This window comes from Ictidomys tridecemlineatus, unplaced genomic scaffold, assembly GCF_052094955.1.
Source record: "Ictidomys tridecemlineatus isolate mIctTri1 unplaced genomic scaffold, mIctTri1.hap1 Scaffold_36, whole genome shotgun sequence".
Taxonomy (NCBI): Eukaryota; Metazoa; Chordata; class Mammalia; order Rodentia; family Sciuridae; genus Ictidomys; species Ictidomys tridecemlineatus.
Window position 1 is genome coordinate 896,086 of NW_027522439.1, and position 23,924 is coordinate 920,009.

The 23,924-nt window shown below is 49.5% G+C and overlaps 1 protein-coding gene across 1 annotated transcript; it reads left to right on the forward strand.

Annotated features, from left to right (window-relative positions):
* The first annotated feature begins 651 nt into the window (after positions 1-651).
* LOC144373350 (uncharacterized) lies at positions 652-23,583 on the forward strand. Its single transcript, XM_078036455.1, has 11 exons — positions 652-689; positions 12,697-12,890; positions 13,127-13,332; positions 14,394-14,508; positions 15,819-15,934; positions 16,101-16,331; positions 17,410-17,524; positions 19,824-19,921; positions 20,087-20,203; positions 21,176-21,290; positions 23,212-23,583. Exons 1-11 carry the CDS (start codon positions 652-654, stop codon positions 23,415-23,417), a joined length of 1,551 nt encoding a protein of 516 aa, XP_077892581.1. The 3' UTR covers positions 23,418-23,583.
* The last annotated feature ends 341 nt before the right edge of the window (positions 23,584-23,924 follow it).

Genomic DNA, 23,924 nt, shown 5'->3' on the forward strand with positions numbered 1-23,924 from the left:
TCTCATGGGGAGCCTGGGAAGCAGGGTCCTGGGCTTTCTTTCGGTTTAGTTTTTCTTAGGTGCTTAGTCCCAGTACCCTGGGAGAGTCTACCACATCGCTGACTGCACAGGGCCACCAGAGGGCAGTGCTACCCTGAGTGTCGTGCCTGCTTGAAGGAAGGTCCCACTTCCAGACCTGAGGCTGGGGGTGAGCTCACCACATTGCCCAGGAAAGCCCTCGCCCGCAGCTGGCTGTCCAGGAGGCCCTCGGAGGAGGTCCCTAAAGCCAGAGGAGTGGCGGGCGCCTCCCCAGGGCCCTGTCCTCCTGGGCAGCAGTCCCCTCCCCCTGGCTGAGGAAACCCAAGCATCAGGGCAGAGTCCACAGGGTCCCACGGCTACGAGGGGCAGCCGCAGGCCTCACACGAGGGGGTCTGTATCCAGGTGAGGACCCTGCGGCACCCTAGGTCCCCAGCTGGGGTGACAGCAGGGCAGGCGGCAAGGGCGCAGGGCCCCGCCCCCAGCACGCAGACCGAAGGGGAAGCGCCTCAGAGGCGTCCCCGGGAGACGGGGGCGGGGCCTGTGCAGGGCGGGAACTTTGAGCCGCGGTCGCAGGGAGCTCCAAGGGGGAGGAGCCCGGAAGTAGCGCCCTGGAGGCGGGGCTGCGGGTCCCGGATGGAGGGTGCAGCTCCCGGGATCCGTGACAGGAGAAGGTGAGTGGCCGGGAGCGGCCCCGGTCTAGGTGCCCACGCGAGGGGGGACCTGGAGGACTCTGCCGCCGCCCTGGAGCCTCGGTCCCGGCTGCCTGTCCCCTGGAGCCGCCGGGGCGGTCCCCTCAGCGCCCACCGCGGACCCCGCGGTCCCGGTTCTCACCTGAGGGCCCTCCTCCTGCTGTTCACAGCGGGTGGAGTTTGACCTGCAGGGTCCTGTTCAGGACGCGGTGGCCTCAGCCGGGTGGCCTGCAGCCGCGGACCTCAGAGGAGAAGAGGGGGCCTGACCCGCAGGCCCCTGGAGAGGGGAGGGGAGCCCAGGTGACCTGGGGGCAGGAGGCGTTTAGAAGGGAGACCCGCCCAGGTTTCAGGTGTCACTGACTCTGTGTCCTTTTGTTTTCCTGTGGCACCTGTGGATTCTGGGGTTTAAGTCCTGTTTCCTTCCTGCTCCTGGTGGACATGGGAAGAGACCCTGCGGGTTTTAAGGATTCAGCAAAGCAGTGCAGTTCCTGGAAGTGCCATGGAGAGAGCAGCGATAGGGTGGGCATCAGGGGAGGGAGTCCTGGGGCCCCAGGTTCTCCACTGTGTGTGAGAGAGTCGCCTGGGGACAGCTTTTGCAGAATGTGCCCTGGGATGATTCCCAGTGACGGCGGTTGATTGCTAAAATGGGTTGTTTGCATGCTTGGCTTCAGACACCAGCCTAAGCCTGATTCCTCTAGGAAACTCCAGGGAAATCACGAGGTGGACAGTCCTGTTGGACCTTTCGTTTTAGAGATGAGAAAAGTGAGCTGGCAGGGTTTAGGTGATTTTCAAAAGGGTATTTTAATGAAAACCTCAGTGTTTCCTGATGCATACTGTTGTGGGAGATATGCTTCCATTCTCAAGTGACCAGGGATTTGTATTCAGCCTGGCAGAGATGAATTGAACACCTGTAAGGAATGTGAAGTAGCACGTGTTCTGACTGCTCAGTGTCCAGTTAAGTCAGAACCTAGGCCACGTGAGTCTGTAAAAGAGCACAGTGTAAGAGGTTAAGGTTGCATTTTGCCGAATACAAGTTATTGAGTTGAAGTTGCATTTGATAATTTTAAAATATTTAAGGAAGTACGGTGTTTGGTCCGTTTCAGGATTTATTCAATAGAGTATCGCATGTTGTTTCTTTTGACGGCACTGCGGAAATGTGAGCTAGAACAAGTTGGAGACATCTTTCAGGTGGAAGCATTGCCTGAGGAGGAGGTCATCAAGTTGGCCAAGAAGCCATTTTGTGAAGCCTCTGTTGACTCAAGGCTTTTGAGGAAGAATTCATGTGTGGAGACTAATTCTTCATGGGCCTTTGCATTTGGTGAGTCACGGAACATATCTGAGTAGATAATCATTTACCAACATGTCCACAATAATCTCACATATTATGTATGACAGGTCATGGCTCAGTAAATATTACCATTTCCTTTTTTGCATTTAAGAAAACTAATGATGGCATAATACTTTCTTTCTTTTTTGCCTTGAAGTACGTCAGTATCTTGACCAAGCATGATTGTTGGTAGGTAGGATAGCAAGAACTTGAACTCAGGGATTTTATTGTCATGTATCAATCTATTGTTTTTCATTTATTTCTATTAATATATCCAGGTTGGCATCCATTACATTTTTAGCTTTTGACTTTCCCACCTATGGGCACCCTGACAGCCCTCAACTCCCTGTAAGCACAGACAACTCTGTAAGGAACATGAGGATAAATTTCCCTGTGCATGTCCCCTTTTGAAACTGCTTAAGCACTATGTGGGTAATCTATAGACAGGTGGAATTTGTAGGTCAAAGTATGTATGTTTACTTCTTTGACTAAGCACTGCCAAGTGGCTCTTCTGAATAGCTCTGTATGTGGCCAGGATTGTATTATCTAACTTTCTAACTTTTGCATGTTGAGTAGATACAAAGTGAGAGGACACTGTTTTTGTTGGTATTTTTCTTTTCTTTCTTTTTTTTCTTTTGAGAGAGAGAGAGAGAAAATTTTAATGTTTATATTTTAGTTTTCGGCAGACACAACATCTTTCTTTGTATGTGGTGCTGAGGATCTAACCCGGGCCGCATGCATGCCAGGTGAGCATGCTACAGCTTGAACCACATCCCCAGCCCAGTATTTTTCTTGATATCTATTCTGATGCTTTTCTTTGGGGGATTTTCTCCTGTGAAAATGGGCTTCCTCTGGATGCCTCTGCCCGTTCCTCTACTTGACCTTATTTTCTTCTTTTTTTTTTTTATTTTTATCAAAGTGACTTCTTAATTCCAGTTTTATTAAAGACATTGTCCCTTGTTTGCATAGTCTATATCTAAAGCACTAGTCCTTGCATCAAGGCCCAGCTTGCTCTCAGCTGCCCCAGGAGGGGAACAAACTTTGTCAGTAGCCAAGAGACACCCCTACAGGGGCCACAGTACTCTGGTCCTCTGGTATCTTGCCAGCAGTTCTTCCCACGCTCAAAGAGGGTTTCAGACACTGAGTCAATGGTCCGGGTGGTCATTTGTTGCCTTCTAATCTCAAGTTGAGCTCCTCTGAGAGGTGATATTGAAATCCTTCTGTGTACCTGACCCATCATTTTAAATGATGTTCCAAGTTCACTTTTTGGTATATGTGTGGTTCTGGGGATTGAATCCAGGACCCTAAGCCTGTTAGACAAGTGATGTACCTGAGCTACACATTCAGAGACCCCTGTAAATGTCTTTCCCCTTTGCCACAGGGTCTAAATTGCCAAGGCTGACATCAAACGTTCCTCTTGCCTCCCTGGTGGCTGGCATGACAGGCGTGCACCTGGGACTGTCACACTCTAGCCTGTAATGGGAACTCATGTGCCTCTGTCCAGGGCTGAGCATGGTTCTTCAGAGCTGTGCTCCAGGCTCCCTGCAGGGCTGTGGAGGCCTCTGCTGCCCAGCAGACCTGGTGTCCTCTCCAGTGCTCCTCCCAGCCGAGGGCAGGCAGCTGCCCATTGCTGTAGGCTGACTTTATTTTCTTCTTATGGCACTCATACGTTCTCAAGAGTATGTTGGATTATTTGTCCATTACGAATCTAACAGGTCCTCTAGAACGTTCAAACAATTAGTAAAATTCCTAAATAGTAAGTGAGCATGCACAGAAATTGGGCTAATGTTGGGAAGAACATTAGCCCAATTTCTGTGCATTTTTTGGGAAGAACAATGTTGGATGATATATTCATGGCTTGAATATATCATCCAACATGAAGTTATATTTTATTATTTACAAAATAATAAAACAATGAAGCAATACCATGGGCTGAGCTAAAATATATCCCCAGGATCTTAGGCATTCTGATCATCTCTGGGTAATGAAATGGAAGTAAAGGTATCAAAGCCAATGATCATCTGTTTCCAATTTTCTGTGATTTGGTTCAAGTGGTAAAGTGGTGATATTTATTAATTAATGGATCAAATAGGTTCATAATTGTTTTAGAGTATAATTAGGTGCCTTCAAACTTTTGACTGTATGTGCACATTTGAGAATGGTTCCAGCCATTCTGTCATCCTTTGGGTCATTCCCCTCCTATGTCCTGTGAGACATTTTCTATGTGAGGCTTTAAAAAGAAGAGAATATTGTGTAAAGAAACCTTGGGATCTGTGCAGTATAAAATTGAATGGGTTCATTCAGAAATCAGAAATTCTATTGAAAGATATTTGCATGAGCCAAATAAAACCTATTTTTAGGCATCCTGGTGAAGACAAGGTTTTATCTTTATGTCTCATTTTCTATGTTTTTTTTTGTTGTTGTTGTTGTTAGAATGAAATTCATATGTTGCCAGACCATTCTATCAGATGTGTAACTAGATGTCATTTAAATTACCCACTTTTACATGGTAGACATTTTTTAATGAACACTGCCTGTCTGCACCTTTTTTAAAAACAGGACTGGGATCAGAAGCCCAAATACCAATGGTCAGCTGGAACATATTTTTCATTTGGCCTACCTGTCAGTATTCCCTGAGGTCATCTGTGCAATCAGCTTTGTTACTCCTGCTCCCTCACTGGATTTCATAGAAACCATTGCTATGTATCGATCAGGGACACAAATCCCACAACATTGCGTTCTTTGAATATCCAGAGTCCCACTTTTCACTTTGACATGCCTGAGATCAGCAGAAATATTTATCAGCAAATGTGAGATTTTCAAAGATCCAATTCTATGTGCTCCTTTCCCAAAGAGCCTTAGGCAGGGATATAGCATACATAAATATTAAGTAAAGGCCATAGTTTTTAAATTGTCATCCATTGAATAGTTGACACATGTCTGAGATACTTTTTATTTTGGAGGAGGTATTATTTAATAGGGAATTCCAACAGCTACGTAATAGTGAAATGAGAAGTCTTGCATCCATTTAATTTTGTTTCTGATGATTTTTATGTGAAAGGATAAGATACTTCCTTGTTCCCTTGCAGATGTTGCCCACTTCTGTGAATGGATGCGGGGTGTCACCTACTACTTGCATATCTGCATGTTGGGCTTGACACTGCTATCGTACTTGGTAGTTGGCAGAAAGTCAATACTGAAGTTAAGTTCTTGTGTTCTAGCAGCAGAGCTGAAGATCCTTGGTGTGCCACCTTCTGCAATCCATGCTGCTTTGTTCATGTTCCTTATTGACTTCCTGGTGAGCATCATGGTCTTCTGGTCTTGAGAATGGCCAAGCATTGCACTGTGAATGTGGAAGATGGGCATGTGGAAGGCTCCAGGGAGGAGGGATCATTGATCATGTACTCTAATCCATGTGCCTGTTTAATGACCTGCTTTTTTTATTTTTGGGTTTTAAGGGAGACACTGCACTCAAACACTTCTGTGCAGCTGGGAATTCAGGCTTCTGCTTCACCTTGAAGTAAGCATTAATGATTCCTTTCCAGAAGACATGAGAAGAGAGAGTGAGCCTCTGATATCATGCAGGTTCCTTGCATTGCCCATGGGCTAGAGGAGAGAAGAGTTGCTTCATGAGATTTGATCCCCTTTTTCCTGAAGAGTTCCACACAGAGGTGAGTCCCCAGCATGTTTAGACACCATTTCAGACCCCTTTGTTGACAGAAATGAATCAGAGCCCCTGATGATGTGGATGAGCTAAAGATGGATTTGCTATGAATTTTCTATTTCGTTTCTCAGGGCCTGAGTCAAGCCAGCCTTTGTGCTGTCAGCACATGAGCTACTGGTCAAATGTGAGGAAGTGGTCTTGCTTTATGAAAAGACCACCCTGATTCAGTGAGCCAGAGGCAATCTGCAGTACCTGTTTTCCTGTAAAGGCAGATTGCTGTGGATGGCCTCTGGCCTCATCATGCAGCCCTGCTCAGAGTAGGGGATTGAGGATCCAGGCAGATCCCTAGTTCCTTTTAACCTTTATTACCATTGGGCCACCCCAGGGTACTTGAACTGTACCTGGTCTTCTGGCCTGGGTCAGGGGATGTGAGGTTTGGAATCCCCCTCTGTGGCAGGATCCCAAGGCCCCCCAGCCTCTTGAGGGCAGGCACAGCCTTCCCTAATTGTGTTAGAGGGGGAGACTTCTCCCACCCATCCTCATCCATGCTCATCACACATTTTGTAGCTTGACACCTGAGGACCATTATTCATTAACTTAGTGGTTAGTGGTGATGGTTGCTAAGACTAAATGACTCTTTCAAGGTTACATCACTTGTATGGTAGGGCTAGAGCATGGATCTTCCTAATTGATTTCATGGGACTCTCTCATGGAAACTGTGACTGCCTCCTAAACACACACTCTACATTTGGAGTGTCAAAATTCTTGGCACTGCCTCCTTGGCAAGTGTATCTTGTCTTCTACATGGGAATTTCACAAATATTTTCCTTTGGTTTGTGGAGGTCATGCAGAAGTGATTTTATTTGAAATAGCCCAAACAAGAAATACCAGTTGTCTTTTTCGCACATGGATGTGTGTAGTAAACACCCCTTTCTGTGTTTTTTCTTGCATGAGTTGCTCCTTTGAATTTGTTGAAGAATGGTTGGTGGGGGAGCAAGGTAACGAGAGATGGATATCAATGCTTGTCCAGTATTCTGAAGTGAAGAATGTATTGAGGATGTGAAGGCTTTTCTAGCCAGTTCCTATGGCTCACTCAGGGATCAGTCAGAGGATTCTGTCTGGTAGACTCTTTGGAGTAGATGTCAAAGTGGCCTGGTCGTACCCTGTCCAGGACTGAATGCTGAGCTTGAGTGGAAGCTTCTTGTCAGTTCAAGCATTTCCATGAGTCTGTCCTCTGTTCTCTTTGTTTGTTTGTTTGTTTTATTTTTTCAGTTTTCAGTGGACACATCTTTATTTTATTATATGTGGTGCTGAGGATCGAACCCACTGACTCGCGCATGCCAGTCGAACACGTTACCACTTGAGCCACATCCCCAGCCCCCTCTGTTCTCTTTTTTCCCAGCAGTTTCTAACAGGAAAGGAGAACAAACATTGAAAGTATGGTGATTGATTATTTATACCAATGTTATTTGAATCAACTTTGTATAATTCAAAATTAACTTTTTGCTAGTAAAATTTCATATGTTGAGGAAATAATGAAAATATTGGGGTTGGGGGATGAGGATGGGCAAATCAAATATTTTTGAGCACCAAGACCTGTTTTTTTTTTAACTTAAATAATAAACTGCCAGAGGACCACACCAAGTAGATATTTCCAGAGACAGTGGGAAGGTAGTGGCACATGAGGAAGGGAAGAGCTCTCAGGATGGGAAGAGGGGGCCGCTTCAGGACTCACCTGGCATGGCACGAGGCTACTGGCCATGATACATGCCTGGGCCCACTGAGTGGGGCAGATCCATGCTCTGTGTCCCTCTACACTCCTCTGTAGCCTGTGTTGGCAGCAGATCAGGGAATTGGGGTCAGAAGTGCTCCCAGTAATATAGGCACCAGCCCTCAGAGTGTGTTTCTAGCCCTTTCCCCACCTGGCCTGACTTGGTGCTTGTGTTGATGCAGGGCTGAGACCCTACAGTCATCAGAATGTGTCTGTGGTCCAGATCCATCCTGCATGGCCAACATGCTCAGACCTTCAGCTGGGTCCTAGGCCTGTTACAACCAAACTCTGTCAACTGGGTGGCCAACCACAGAGGAAGGGCCTTCCCTCAAGCTCCAGGGGCTCAACACACTAGGTGTTGGGCGGTCCCACTGCCAAAACACCTCACAGGTTCCTAGGGGACTGTCTCCCCAACTCTCCCAGCCCTTGCCCACTCTCCTATTGCTGCCCACGATCTGTGGTTCCCATATAGGCATCCCGTCCTGGCTCCAACCTCACATAGCTGGTATTCCCCAGTCTTCCTGGTACCTGGGTCCAGACTCTCCTCTTCCTACAAGAATATCAGATATTGTATTTGGTCCCAGTTGAGGCTGTGTTCCATCATGTGAGCTCTTAGCTTCATCACTGTGCAAAGACTCTTTTTCCACACAAGTTCGCACGACTTTTGGCTGGCTAAGAATTTTCAGGCGACACTTTTGTAATGAGTACACTTTCCTTCCTTCCTATCTCTCCCCAGTGAGCATTACTCACACCCTTGTCCTAGTTCTTTTATGGCAGTTTCCCTCCTTATGGCTGAGAGGACCTAGTGACACCTGGATTCACACGTTCTCCTTAATCACCAACACACTGCAGAATTCTCCAAAGGGCCATATATGCTCCTGGAAGTTGGTGGTGGAAATAGTTCTCCATCCATTAATCACTACTCACTCACTAATGTCCTTGTGTCCTTGACAAAGGCTCTCCCTTTCCTGGTTTTCCTGAATAGAAATCCTCTTGCATCTTGGATGAATAGGGTTATACATTGTGCAGAGGTTGTTGGTCCACTGAGCATCTTAGAGACTGTTCTTTATGGAGCCTAATGATCCTCATTGGGGAATGAGGCCAGGGTCCTAACTGTGGTTAGTGTGAGGACACCATGGGTTCAGAAGAGGGAAAGAAGGACAAGGGAAACTCAAATGTCCCTTCATCCCCCTGGAGTTAGAGGACTTACCTCTTTGCACCTGGGATCAGGAGACCTCATTTCCTCGAGGACATGCACACTCAGACGTAAATCTTGAGTGTGGGTTCCTTTCTGGGGTCCAGGGCTGTTGTTAGCCACCAGGAAAGACAGTGCTCTCCATGCTGAGTGGAGCCATTTTTGCCAGGAAAGGGAGCCCATGGTCACGCCTTGTGCAAAGCATCCCACGCCAGGGGCTCCCATCCCTACATTCCTGTCCTGAAAGGAAGCCACTCAGAGGCAAGGTGGGTCCAACCACCTCCCATGTGTTCACTCAGCACTGTGTTCCGGCATCACCCCAGTTAACAGTCTTGATGGGATTGGACGTGGCTCAGAATGTCACCCTCATGAGCTCTACCCTGCTACAGCTGCAGTTCTGCAGTGGGAGAAACTCAAAACCACGAAACACATGCACATGAAAGAAAAGAGCAAGAGCCAGAGCCCAAACAGGCCAGGTGTGGCAAAGACAGCTGGAGTGCCTAGGTTGGGACTCAGAATTATGTCAGTGGGGTGGCATTGCTGCTGGCACCAGCATGATAACAGAGAGCCAGCCCTGCTCAATTTGGGGAGCAGTGTGTTGGGGAAGGCAGCAGAAATTGAGAGGCAGGATTGAGTTTGGACCTAGGAGGAGGTTGAGTAAAAGGCCAGTGTGGGTTGGAGGGCCTGGGCAGATAGAGAGAGGCCAGGGAACACCCCAAAGCCTGGGGACTGCACTTGATGTCCAGGGTTGTGAAACACTGCCTCCCCTCTTACTCATAACTGAGAGCAAGAGGCATTGATGAGTTCAGTTTGTGTGCAGCTGCATCCAAGGTGGCTTGGCTAGGTACCTCTGTTTCCTTGACTCAGGAGGCTGGGAGTCCAGGCTCCACTGAGTCTCAGCTGGGAGGATCAGAATCTGAGTTTATGCCTGTGTTCCTAGTAGGATCCATGTTGGCTGAGCCTCAGTGTTTTTGTAATGAGAGGATGGGTGACTGTCATGTCTTTATCACAGGACATACTTGCTAAATGGATTTGTTTGCTCTGAGGAGGAAAGAGAGGGGGGAGTGGTGCTGGAGACAGGGATGCAGACAGGGGTCATGGACTTGGCATAACTCGGTCTTGGAGATGATATCCCATCACCTGTACCCACTTCAATTCCCATGAATCAGGAGGCTGAGCCCCCTTGAGGTGAGGGGTGAACCGGTTCTGGGCAGCAGGATGCTGTGGTACCTCGGAGTCTCTGTGAGACCCCAACACTAGACACACTTGGCCCTTTTGAAATCTTAGGAGAAGCTTTGGGAAGTTGTAAGGCAGAGGGGAGCAGCCTCTGCATCTCAGTGCCCTCCAACTTGCCATGGTGTAGAGAGGGAACTGCAGCCAGGATAGGACGGACATTGGCCACGTCCCTGTGTGGGACACAGGCGTGATTGAGTTAGGGTGCATTATTTTTCTCTCTCCTTCTTCTGATTGCCCCATCTCTACATTTGTGCTTTAGCCACCTGTGAGTCCCATCTCTGGTTTCAGAGAGAATAGAGAGTGTTATGGGCCAATAGACACAATAAACCCTAGAGATTAGATGCTACCTTACTTTCCAGAAAAGATTGGGCACACCATGAGTTGCACAATGATGGGACCAGGGTCCAAAAGCTGCTGAGAGGGAAGGACTGGTTGTGAATGCATGTTTGAAGGCTCCAAGCTGGAACTCTAGTGGTACCAAGCAGGGCAGATGCTGGTGGGGATGTTTGGGTAGTTGTTGGTGAACACATGCGCACCTGAGATGGGTAGGCATGGAGGAGAAATCAGCAGCCCATAGGGCTTTTGAAAGTGGTCTTATGTGAAAAGAGGCTCAGGTATGGGCACAGGAAATGACATCATTGCCTTGACAATGGATCAAACAGAACATGGAACCCTGGTATCCAGGCACCCACTTCACTGACCAAGCCATCCGAGCTTATTTGGTTGGAGAAACTGGAGTGAGAAGGATGTTCCCCTGTCCTTGCAAACAATGCCGAGCCTCAGGCTCCCAGGAATCTCAGGAGGGCCAACTAGCCCTTTTGTGGATACACTGGGTGAGGCTTCATCTTAGACGCCAGATCCTCTGGCGATTGTCGCAGAGGAGCTCAAGAGTAACAGTAAGTAGGACAGGGCAGGTGAGCCCAGCAGGCCCTCTAGTCTGATCCCTGATGAATGGCCCAGGACTCCTATTCTGACTGTGTGTGTGTGTGTGTGTGTGTGTGTGTGTGTGTGTGTGTACTGTTGGGAACTGTCCCATTGTGCTTTGACTCTAGTGTATTGGCACAAGTCATTTTTCTGTTTGTCACCATTTCCATTTTGAACCCACCATTCTTGGTCCCAACCCAGGGTGAAAATGATCAGAACACGGAGGAGCCCTTCAGCATACAAAGCCTTGAACCTTACAGGCAGGACCAGCTTAGGAATGAGCTCCTGCCTGACATTGGTGGGAGGAACCTACATTTCAGCAGCAACATGGGGTTAATCTCCTGGGATTTCATCCCCACCCAGCACGTGCTGGATCTCTTGTTCCCAAGGTAAGCACCAGACCACCAAGCCCAAGTGTGTAGCCCCCTCATGCCTGGGTCTTGGGGCTGCCATGTACCTCTCAGGGACCCAAAGGTTTGTAATACCTAATGAGATAGAGGACCACACTCATAGTGGAAAGTCAGCCCCGAATGGGACGAGTCCTGGAGGTGCCTGCCACAGCCTTGCAAGGGCAGTGAACTCCCCTCTCAGGGAGAGAAACCATCCTGACTCCAGCTGATCCACAGAGGTCCGTGGAGCAGTCCCCACACACTGGGCACCACAGCTCAATGGTGTGCACTGAGCTCATTCCCAGGTGGACTCAGCGATGCCAGGTGGTCTTTCTGGTGTGATGTTGGCTTCGTGAAGAACGTAGATCTGTGCCAAAGGCGTCTCAAAACTCGGGCCTTGGGAAAAGCACTTTTGGATTAATAAAGACATGTTAGTTTCCATAGTGGGACAGAGCGTCCTAGCTGGGACATAGCTGGACAGGGGCTTTGGACATGGCAGCTCCCACACCCAGAGATATGTGGGAATCAGCAGTTTGGGCTCATTCACTGATGAACACAGAGAAAGCACCCACTGTGTGAAGACACGTTTCCAGTCATGTTTCATAATCCAATGAAAAATGAGGTGCAAATGACTGCCATTGTGTCCCTTTTCATGGGGGTCAGGCTAAAACCGCAGGTGCCATGAGTACATATTCTACATGTGAATGCATTCCTGACTCCATGAGGCATAACTGCACGTTGTCCTCTTCAGTGACTGTGGTGGACCCCTGGACCAACTTCAACATGGAATGGGCTTGGGGTCAAGAGGGTAGGCTCCTGTTTCCACAATAGGGACCTGCAAGGTGATTTGACTTGGGAAGGCTGAGGAAAGACTGCTCTCCCCAATTGTGTTTTCTGCCTGCAGTGTAAGGTGTGGGGCTTCAACAGTAGGAGGGGTAAGGCGGGGAGTTGTAGGTAGTCATGGTCCTCTGGGAGAGCCCCTGGGACAATGGATCCCCCCACACCACACCTCCCTGTCCTCCCCCAGGGCCACAGAGATGTGGTCTGCACTCATGGGAAAAGAGAGGTCCACTGCTACTCAGGAGGACTCAGTGAGAGCTCACAGAGAATGAGGTAGCACTGCAGCCCACGCCAGGGGAGGAGTTGTCTCTTGAGCCCTGAGAAGAGTGGGCAGGAGGACAGACACTCCTGGAAGGTGCATTCCAGGTTGGAGAGCAGGTAGCCAAGAGGAAGAAGAGTGTCAGGCCTGCCAAGAGGAGGGGAGAGCTGGTCAAACCATGGATCTAGCGCTCCTTCGTTGAAGGTTCTTTGCCTGTGGCGACCTGTCCTGTCCCTGCCTGTACAGCCACTGTGACTTGTCTGGGGTGGACTGGTGTCTTCAGAGCCAGGGACGGTTCAGGAGTGTAGGGTCAGAGGTTTGCTCTGGAGGCCGTGGCGAAGGCAAGGCCAGGGTTTTGCTGACTCCACACCTGCCTCCCCACAGTCCCTCACCTTCCTTCCTGGGGACCTGGGTGAACTTCTTCATCGAGGCTTCCCATCAGCCTCCAGGCTCTCTGAGTCTGCAGCTGCTGCTGCCGTATATGTATCTCTTCCTGGAGCACCAAGCACACCACCTCCTGGCCCCAACTGAAGACGGCATATCAAGCCAGGCAGAGCCTGAGAGCCAGGCGGACTATGGTGAGTACCTAAGGGTATATGAGGAAAGGTCCGACTGCTGTCCCACTGCAGGGAGTCTGTATGCCTGGTGTTGTGCTGGAAATTAGGATAAGCCTTTGTCCACTCAGGAAGTGACCCCAGTCTTCAAAGAGGTCCTGTGTGGGCTAAGGGCCTGAGTTCTTCCTGGGAGCAGGGGTATTGTCTGTCTGTGCGAAGGTCAGGGCAAGGCAGTCATGTTGGCATCTTTTCTCCTCTAGCTACAAGCTCAGTTCCTGTCACGGCTCCTAAGCCAACCCCAGAGCCAGAGCCTTCTCCCTGGGAAGGGGCAGAGCTGGAGTCCAGGACATCAGGGGTCTCCACTCGGTACTCCCCACGGCCCCAGTACAACAGGCGGGTGAGAGGCAGGTGCCTCATTCACGTCTACCTGGAAAACGAAAGGACAACACAGTATCAGAGCATCCTGGTGAGTCTTCGAGCAGGGGAGTCTCCTGGGAGCCCACACTGGGGAAGACCGAGTCCACAGCAAACACCTTGGACTAGGCCTGTCTTCTTGAACTGGAGCTTCTGGAAGGTCAGGAAGGAGAGCAGAAAGTGAGGAAGAGAGAGGCGGGAGAGCAGCAGCATGCCAGGTCTGGGTGCGAGTGGGCCTGCGTGTTTTGGGGTGTGCAGGTCAGAAGTGCAGGAGTGAGTGCTGGGTTCAGAGGAGGTCAGAGAAATATCGAGGGTGTAGGCCGTCCTCTACTGACCTTGGTATTGAGGAGGAGTATATTGAACCATGGAGGTTGAAGCAGAGGAGTTGGCAGTCATTTTCTTGTGTGTGAGAGGGGATATGTTGCTGGTTGAAGGGAAGGGAGCCATTGTAGAATGATTAGGATGGGTAGGTGTGGGTCACAGACAACTGGGGGCCTTGGAGGGGCCCATTAGTGTCCTAGTTTGCATGTATATGAATAGATATTCAGCGGCTCTCTCTGCAGAATTTTCCTGGGTGTGGAGTATTAATCATGAGACTCTGGTGTCCACCTCCAGGGGAGCCATGTTGAACCACTGCACCTGCTGGGTCCGAACCTCCTGATACCCCAGAAAGCACTGACACTCTCGAGCCCAGCAACTTCCATGCCTATCATTAAAGAGTCCTAGTGTGTGTTGTCAGGACCAAAGCACCTAGGGTTTGTGCCTGGTCCACACAAAAATGCAGCTGCATCCCAGACCAGAGCAGGGATATGGAAGTCAACTGGACCATTCCTCCCATATTGATGGGACTAGAGTGTGTCTGTACAAAGCCTTTTGGTCCTTATTCCCTTGTCCCTGTAGGGCATAGCAGGTTGAAACAAACTTTTGTACCAAGATTGGACTAGAGGCTCATAGGAAGACCCCACATGATCACATGAAGGCCTCAGGTAGCAGGGTATCAAGATGGTGCCCTTGTGTTGAGAGCTCACTTGTCTCTGATTGTCCTTGAGCACTGTCCTCTGGGTAGCTACTCCCAAATTCCCTCTCTGATGAGCTTTCTCCAACCCTGCTCAGGTGACCTGCCAGGACACGACTCCAGTCATCATCCGCAGGGCCTTAGATGCACACTTGCTCCAGCAGGAGGATCCAGAAAACTACGAGCTTCTGCAAATTGTCTCGAACCATCAGAGTAAGTGGAACCATCAGAGGGTAGGGAGCAGTGAGTCACAGTGGGCTCACGATAACGGAGCCAAAACACAGTGTGCGTTGGCCCAATGCCCAGGAAGAGTATGGTGGGACTTGTGCACAAAACAAAGTGTAATGATGGGGCATAAATCTGCAGGTTCTTCATGTTCCCCAGGGGCTGTGGACCTGCCTATCATGTTTTCTTTCCTTGGCCTGAGGAGGCATTGCAAAGCTATTATCCACGAGGGGCCAAGAAGAGAGACTTCTTTGTCTTGTGTCAAAGAAGACAGACAACCACAGGGTGCCTACTTTGGCAGCCTTTCCTGACCTAGATGAGTACATGAGAAAAGCAGTTCAATGAAGAATCATTTCTGGCTTCCAATCTTTCTATTCACTGCAAACTGAGTCCATTTAGGACCAGAGGCCATTTCTAGAGAGAAGTGTGTGGTAGAATAGAACCCTCCACAGCTTGTAAACTCTTCTGAGAGAGAGAGAGAGAGAGAGAGAGAGAGAGAGAGAGAGAGAGAGAGAGAGAGAGAAGAGAGAAGAGAGGAGAGGGGAGGAGGAGGAGGAGGAGGAGGAGGAGGAGGAGGAGGAGGAGGAGAAAAATGAAAATAAGTTGAAGGAGGAGACAATGAATAAGAAGGTCAAGATGACTATAAGAAGAAGCATGAGAAGAAGATGAAGAAGAACAAGAACAAGAAGGAGAAACACAAGCCAAACAAGAAGTATAACAATAAATTGATTAAAAATGTGAATGAGAATTATACTCATGAGGAGGAAATGCAGAAGTGGGGAACTCAAGAGAAATATATTGCTCTGGATGGCACAGCCCTGCTGTGGACATCCTCCACCCACGCTCAACACACCTCCAAACCATACCCCTCAAATTAGTGTAGCCCTGTATGAGTGGATGAATCCACTGGCAAGGTGGAGGCACCCACCATCAAGTGATTCCCCCAAACCCATGTGATCATTGCTGCAGTGGGGAGAAAACCTTCAACACATGAGTCTTTGGGGACCAATCCAGATACAAAGTCTAGCTGTTTCTCATTGGTGGGTCCAACGTGAACTAAGAGGTTCTGGGGTGCGAGGGGCTATTTCCTTGAAAGGTGTTCCTGTAGTGGACCTCCTGTGCATAGAGGGTCCTCAGGGAGGAATCAGTGGGGAGTCTTTGGTGGAACAGTAGCTGGATTTGGGGGCTCTCAGGTCTGTGTGTGAGACCTGAGCTGGCAGAGGCTCTCAGTTGTGGGGGATGTTGGGTAGTGTATTCCTTGAGTGTCACCTACCATGCCTCTGCCCCTGCCTCTCCAGAGCTGAGGATCCCTGCTGATGGGAAAGTATATTATGCCCTGGATGGAGGAGTGAATTATAACTTTCTTCTTCGGGAAACAGATGCCAGCAAGTCGTTGAAGGTCAAGCCAAAGGAGGTAAACAGCCACCTTCTTCAGTCTTTACTCCTGGTGCCACTCCACATCCTCCAAGGGGACAAGAACCTCAGGTTCTGGATGGATGTTGCAGAACGCCCACAGAGCCAACTTCCAGGCTGGGTGGGGTGCAGTTGCTGGGTTTTGCTGATGTTGTCATCCCCCACAGTTCTTGGAGCCTTCTGTGGCAGTGGCATCCAGGATCCCAGCAGCTGTGAGCAGCAGCTCTACAGTGGCTGCAGGATCATTGCCCCAGGCCACCCAAAGCAATGAGTGGTGCATGAGAAAAGTCACCAGTAGCAGCTCCTCTCTGCTTTACTCCAGCGAGCAGGTGGAAGACAGCCGCTTTGTTCACGTCCTCCTAGAGGGACAGAGCCTGAGGGAGACAAAGCGCATCCTGGTAAGCCCGACAGCAGGGCTGCCTCCTGGGTGTCCACACAGTGGAAGGCAGGAGACACAGCCAACCCCGGGGCTGTGGTGGGAAGTAGAGAGAGGTCCGTCTTAAGGGCTTGACCTGAGGAGGAAGAGCATCAGCATGCCCAGCTCCAGCGGTGAGTTGGCCTGTGTACTGTGGGTTTTGCAGGCCAGAAGTGCAGAAGGAAGTGCTGTGGACAGATGAAGGCAGAGATATGTCCAGGGTGCAGGCTGCAGTGCCTACAACTTGGTATTCTCAATGAGTGAGGTTGGAGCAGAGGAGGTGGCAGTGACTTGTCACATGTGTAGGAGGGGATGTGTTCCTGTTGGCAGGGAAGAGAACCTCCTTAGCATGACTAGGTGTAGGAATTTGGGGTCGGGATCACCTGGGGGGCCATGCCAAAGCTTTGGAATGTCAGCCTTTGCATGTATGTGAATAGGGAGCTAAAGGGGTTCTTGGCAGAATTTCTATGGATGTGCAGTAGACACGCTAATGCTACAGGTGTCCAGCTGCAGAGGAGACATGTTCAGTGACTGCCAGTGCTGAGTCAAGTACATCATTACAACCAGACTCGCACCAAGCTTCCAGAGGCCAGGGCCTATCAAAGCTATCATGAAGCACTCAAGTGCACACTCTTGTATCTGAGTCTGTTTTGTGTAGTGGCATAAAGGACCAAAATTTTCAGTGCATTTGCCTCTTCCACCCACAAAGGCAGCCTGCATCCCAGAGCACACTTTGTGTGCAGATCCCTTGCCCATTGATGCCATCTCAGTGAGATGAGAGTGTGTCTGTGCATAGGCAGTTTGGTCCTTTGACCTGAGTGGAATGTGGCTCCCCAGGGGGAGGGGAGATGGCAGGTACAGGCAGATATTTGTACCAGGATTGTTCTAGTAGCACATTGCAAGAACCCAGGGGGTATATGGAGGCCACACTCAGGTAGCAGGATAATAAGATTGTGCCCTTGTATATGTAGCTGAGATTTCTCCTGAATGTTTGACCACAGTCTTCTGGGTAGCTCCTCTAAAAGCCATTCTCTGATGACATTTGTCCCACCCTGATCCAGGTGACCTGTCAGGAGACGGTGACAAGCCTCATCCACAGGGCCTTGGACCAAAATATGTTGCAGCATGAGGATGTAGACAACTTTGAGCTGCTGAGAATGATGTCTGAGAATGAGAGTAAGTAGGACAATCAGACAGGGGGGAGACATGATCCACAGTGGGCTCAGGATAACTCACAGCCAAGAGAAAGTGGACCTTGGCCCCAAAATACCAAAGTGTGGTGGGCCTGGTGCAGGAAACCAAGTGCAGTGATGGGCATGTCCAATGTGGAGGGGCTCAATGAGGCCCCAGGGGGCTGCTGGACCTCCCTAAATGTGTTCTCCCCTGGACCTGGTCTGGCAATGCAAAGCTAATATCAATGAGGGCAAGGCAGAGAGAGGCTCAATCCATCATCAGTTTGGTTTATGGCTCACTGATAAGGATGCCTTCAAATGAAGAGGAGGAGAACATGGGTCCTGATTGGATCAGCATTGCTGTGGACGGAAGCAGCACAGGTTCTGATCCATGGCCAGGATATGAGAAGTCCTGCCTACTCAAGAATGTCAGGATTGCAGCAACTGGGAACAGGACTCAGTGAAGAGGAAGTCAAGGCCAGGGGACAGCCTGTTTGGGTTCTTTTGGGAACAATTCTAAGTCCTCTGTGCCTGGGTGCCCATCTACTGAAGATATCAGAATGGCCAGGTTATTATTCCTTCCAGCAACAAAGAAGGGCTCTGAAGAACGTAGGCCACAATGCTGAGCTGTCCACAATGCTAGTGCTCTTTCCTTTTTTGTGAGCCAGACACTCCTAGCCTCCACCATCCCAGCCTGTCCACAATAGAACCCACCATCTGTCGGGCACGTAAGTGAGTTTTCCCATTTTCACACACCGCCTCATTTGGGTTGGCTCTGTCTCACACATGAGGAAGACTGAGGTGCAAGGAGCTGGGCAAGGGGCAGTGTCTGTGAATCTCAGGGACTTGGGAGGCAGCGCAGGAGGATGGGGATTTCCAAACAGCCTCAGAAACTTAGGGAGACCCTGTACCCAAGTAAAAAGGCCTGGAAATGGTCTCAGTGCTTAGGTGCCTCTGGTTTTATCCCTGGTAAAAAATTAAGTCAATCAATAAGAAATTACCAAACTGAGAATCTACAAAGGTGATTTCAGAAACAGACTTTCAACCCAAACATCAGTTGAGAGCAAGCTCCAGACCAGGGGAGGTTTGTGTGTAACAGAGGTCAAAAGGGAGGACTACCGGGGGCCTGGAACCCACTAGGTGTGATGGCATCTATGCCTTATGGCAGGAGGGTGGCAGTGATGCTGGCCCTCTCCTAGATTTTGGAAACCTTGTTTTCATTGGGGAAGCTTTATGGAGGTGGAATCTATTTTAGCAATCCTGGTCCAGATGAGGTGCTGACTACCACAGGTAGAAGCCTATCCAGAATGTGGTGTCTGTTATCCAGTCTTTCCTGACTGTGACAATGACAAAGAAAGGAAGTCACTTGTCTTGGGTCTTGGTTTCACTCCCGGCCATTGATTGAGAACTGATTTCATCTTGGACTACTGAACAGAGGCTGCATCTGGGCAGAAGAGTGTGATAGATTTGAACTCTTCAGAGGATGCCCCACCATTGCCAGAGAAAGAAGGAGAAGGAGGAGGAGAAAGAGACACTCCCGAGTGGGTAGAGGATCACACGATGAAGATCAGGAGGAAGAAGAAGAAAAAGCAGGAGGTGAAACAAAAGGAAGGGTGGAGGGAGATACACAAGAAGAACAAGAAGGAATCATATAAGAACAAGAAAAAGACCCAGAAAGAACTACAAGAAGATGCAGGACAGAAAGAAGAGCCAGAAGTAGAATAAGAACCAGAATACAAGTACCAAGCAGACAGCTCATGATGAGAAACAAGGGGAAGGAGAGCGAACCTAGAAAACAATAGAGTTCTCCAGGGCACCACCCTGTTGAAGTCCTCCCATGTCCATGCCCAACACACCTCTGATGGATACCACCTCCCCTCCGCGTATTCATCCATGAATGGATTCATCCAGGGCAAGGGGATGAATTCACCCACCATCCAATGCTTCCCTGAATGCCCATGTGTGAGCATGGCTGTCCTGGGGAGAAAGGCCTAAGCACAGGAGCCTTTGCCAATCCTGATGCACAGCCTAGCAGTGTCCCTTTGGAAGATCCAACCTGCACTGAGAAGTTCTGGGGCCCAAGGTGCTGTTTCCATTGCCAGGTGCTCTTTTGGTTTAGAATCCTGTACATCATCTTCTCCAGGGAAGAATCACTGAGGGAGTCTTTGGTGGCACTGTAGCTGGATAGGAGGGCTCTCAATTCTGGTGCAGGCTCGCCCTGGCGGAGACTCTCAGGGGGTGTGGGTGTTTTGTGGTATAATCCTTGAGTGCCACCTAACAATTCTGTCCACTTCGCTCTGCAGAAATCAAGGTCCCTGACCACTCACTCGTGTATCTGTCCATGAATCCGGGAATAAAATATTTCATCGTGAGGAAACGCCCCGAAGTCAAGGGAAAGGAGGTAAACACCTACCTTATTCAAGCTGTACTTGTACTGCCATTCCACTCCCACCTGGGGAAATAAGAAGCCTCATCACCTAGACATATGTGCTAGGAGCCCATAGAGCCAACCGACAGGCTGGGTGGCTTTCTGTTTCTGGGTTTGCTGATGTTCCATCCCCCACAGTTCTCAGAATCAACCTGCAAGTCCTCCAGGCCGCTTTCCCACAAGCAGGTGGGAGACACCTGCTTAATTCACGTCCACTTAGAAACACAAAGTCCAAAGATGGCCAAGAAGGTCCTGGTAAGCCTGGGAGCAGGGGTGTCCCCTGGTGCTTACACCTGGGTGGGGAGCAGACACTGGTCCAATACCATGGAATACTCATGCCCTCTTGCATTGGAGCTTCTGGAAGATCAGGAGGATAGATGGTAATCAAGAAGGGAGAGGTCAGTGTGAAGGGCTGGAGTTGAGATGAGGGAGAGCAGCAGCTTGTCCACCGCCATGTCTGAGGGAATCTGTGTGTCAGAAGGCAGCATGAAGTCCAGAAGGGCAGAGGCGGGTATGGGTGACAGATGAGAACAGGACAGGACCTAGGTTGCAGGTTCCCCTGTATGGGATGTTGACGTCTATGGAGGAGGACAGCAGTGTGAGGTTCTGCATGTTCCTTGAACAAGGAGCTGAGAGGGTCTCTCTGCAGAGTCGGTATGGATATGGAGCAAGCACACTAAATGTCCAGGTAACCCAATGACCACCCTTGCCGGATGAGGTGCCCTCCTACACCCCAGCCAGCACTGAGCCTCTGGAGGCCAGGAGCTCTCGTGACTGTCTTTCGTCACTCCTGTGTGTGGTCATGTTTCTGGGTCTGTTTTTGTCCCTGGAATCCAGACCAAAGCCTCTCGGTTTTGTGCCTAGGCCATTCCCAATGCCGCCTGCATCCTCGGGCAGACCTGGGATCTTGGAGGCTATTGTCCCATTCCTCCCAACTTTTGGGATGAGATTGCATCTGTATGCAGGTAGTGGGGTCCTTTCACTTCGAGAGGAGTGCAGCTCCACAAAGAGCAATGGCAGGTCCAGGAAGTCCTATGTACAAGGATTTGGCTAGTAACCTATGGGAAGAGCCCGCCCGATGAGCAGGAGGCCAGCTTCAGGTAGTAGGGTCATGGATGTTGCCCTTGTATTTAGAGTGGAGGTGCCTCCAGAATGCCCCTGCCCACTGTCCTTGAGTAGTCACTTCAAGGCCCATTTCCTGAAGGCCTGTCTCCCATGCTGCTCCAGGTGACCTGCCACGATAGGGCTCCTGTCATCATCCGCAGGGCCCTTGAGCTACACTTGCTTACTCAGGAGAAGCCGGAGGAATATGAGCTGGGCCAAATCATCTCTCACCGTCAGAGTAAGTGGGACAATCAGATGGCAGGGAGCAAGGGTCAGGATGTGGACTCAAGTTAACTCTTAGCACCAAAGAGTAGTCTCTGACCCCCAAGAACACTCCAACAGGGTGTGTTGGGGCTCGTGCACAAAGCCAACTACACTTCTGCTGGTGGAAGGTCTCGAGGTCCAATGGTATACCCCAGTGGATATTGTGGCTCCCCACCAGGTGCCTCCCCTGGACATGAACAGGCATCTAAAGCTGACATCAGTGAGGAGTGAGGAGGAAAGCCTCTTTCCAGGAGCAGTATGGTTCTGTGGTCTGGGATAGGAGTGGTTTCAGAGGAACATGGGAATGCATGGGCTAAAGAGGGAACTGGCATTTTGTGGATTGAAGCAGTAGGATTGAAAGCCTTCTGTATGATCAGAAAACCACTGCCTGGGCAGAGCATTGCCAGGATTCTAGCAAGCAGTAACAGGATGAAATTGGGAAGAAAACACAGCCTGGGGGACAGCTTGAATCATCTGTGTTTGGGCAAATTCCCTGGTTGTCTGTACCTGAGTCCACCTGCCAAGGAGTGATCACAATAGCCAGGTTATAATCCCAAATTAAAGTCAGAGGAGGGCTTCCTGAGCACGTAGCCACAGAGCTCATCTGATAATAATGCCAGCGCTTTTTCGTTGGTTGATTGGTTGGTTTTTTGTGAACCAAACACCACAGCAGCCATTATCCCAGCCTATGTATGCTGAAGACCACCATCCCTATGAGTTCTAGGATCAATTTTTTCCTATATTAACCTACTGTTAGGTTAGTAGAATCTATGGAAGAGGAAGTCTGTCTGGGGCCTTGGTAGCCTTAGAAATTCATAGCAGAGATCCCCACATCCAACCCAGAAGGGATGGAGAACAGGCTCTAGGTTAGAGGAGGGCGACAGGAAACAGGTGTTCAGAGGAAGGAGAAGCTGGCTGTTGTATTCCCCCACCCAGGGTCATGGCACCACTGGGCCATACACCATTTTGGAGGGAAGCATTCCCTTTGCTGGTCTTTGGAACCATTGTTCTCAATAGGGCAGCATTTGGAATGTGGCCTCCATTCTCTGAGGCTGGTCCACATGGAGGTGGGCTCCACCAACACAGAAGCATGGCTCTAATGTGGTATCCGTGCTGGGTAGCCTGTCCTCACTGTGGCCATACTTGAGGAAAATAACTCAGAAGAGGAATCCTAGGCCTTTTTCTCCGGGTTTCATAGCTTTCTCTTTGGTTGTGCACTGAGGCTGTCCATAAAGCTCTAGTGTGTGGCAGTGGAGAGCGCCTCAGCCCTTGCCACAAAGGCATAGAGTGGGAGAGAGGGAACGAGGCTGGCAGAGAGGGAGAGAGAGAAATATGGAGAGGAGAAGGAGGACCTCTACATGGAGAATGAGGATTCAGTGGAGCCAATAGGAACAAGGTATTTTTTCCTAGGGCACAACCCTGTTTAGGTCTTCCTCCAACCATGCTCAACCTTTCTTCCAGTCCCTCCCACCTCACAGTAGAGTATTCATCTTGAATAAGAATTTCATGTTGACATCAGAGCACTCACCATCCAATGCTTCCCTCCAAACCCACCTGTGAAGATGGCTCATGTGGGGTCTGAATCTTCGGCACAGGAGCCTTTTGTGGGAGATTTCAAATGTAAATCTAGTGGTGTGCTTTGGCAGATTCAAGAGGACCTGGGATGTTCTGGAGTCCAAAGCCTTTGGTAGGAACAGACATTAGGTCTGTTGAAGTGCTCTGCCTAGTTCTTCCTCAGGGAGGACTGTAGAGGTGGTCTTTGTTGGTATTGGTGCTGAATTGGAGAGCTCCCAGGTGTGTGGCTCTGGCCTTTTCTGGCACAGGCTCTCAGATGTTGGGGTGTCCTAGGGAGCACCTCCTGAGCCACCTTATTTTGTACACCCCTCTCTCCCCAGAGCTGAGGATTCCAGCGCAGGCCAACGTATTTTATGCAAAGAACCCTCACACAGAATCCAACTTTGTGCTGAGGAAAAGTAGCCTCTCCCAAAAGAATGATGAGTGGATCCAGCCTCAACCTCCCTCTCATCCTACAAAGAAGGCTGCAGCCCTCCTGAGGATGCTTGCAAAACCATTCTGCTGCTGTGTGCCTGGGCGGGGCTGAGGCAGCCCAGGAATATTTACATTGATTACTATTTGCTTCAAAGTTTGAATCTATAGTTTGCCATTGTCCTTGACCTTGTTTAGTAACACAGTTGTTAATCTATCCTGTATTTGTTGTTTCCATTAATATATTATTATTTTAAAATATATATGTTTTTGTTACCTGATCTACAGTGATGATTTGAGTATACTAAATGTAGCAGTGATTCCTAAAGGACACATTCAAACCAACAGGAAGTAATGTTTCCTTGTATCAGCAAGAAGTTTGTTTTTTAGGAGTTTGGCAGATGGCATTATCTGAGTCAGTTTTCCAATGGGGGCAATGAAGTATCGGCTATCATGGTACAAACAGAAACAAAGACACACAAACACACACTAGAGAACACACACACACAAACAGTAGAGCACACACACACACACACTAGAGTGCACACACACACACACACACACACACACTAGAGCACACACACACACAATGAGAGATAGATAAACTGTTGGAGTTGGTCTC

Excerpts from the sequence above, each read along its gene's own strand:
- LOC144373350 (XM_078036455.1), top strand. The coding sequence starts at position 652 with ATGGAGGGTGCAGCTCCCGGGATCCGTGACAGGAGAAG. Across the intron at positions 17,525-19,823 it reads AATGATGTCTGAGAATGAGA|AAATCAAGGTCCCTGACCAC; the intron begins GTAAGTAGGACA and ends TTCGCTCTGCAG. Across the intron at positions 20,204-21,175 it reads AGATGGCCAAGAAGGTCCTG|GTGACCTGCCACGATAGGGC; the intron begins GTAAGCCTGGGA and ends ATGCTGCTCCAG.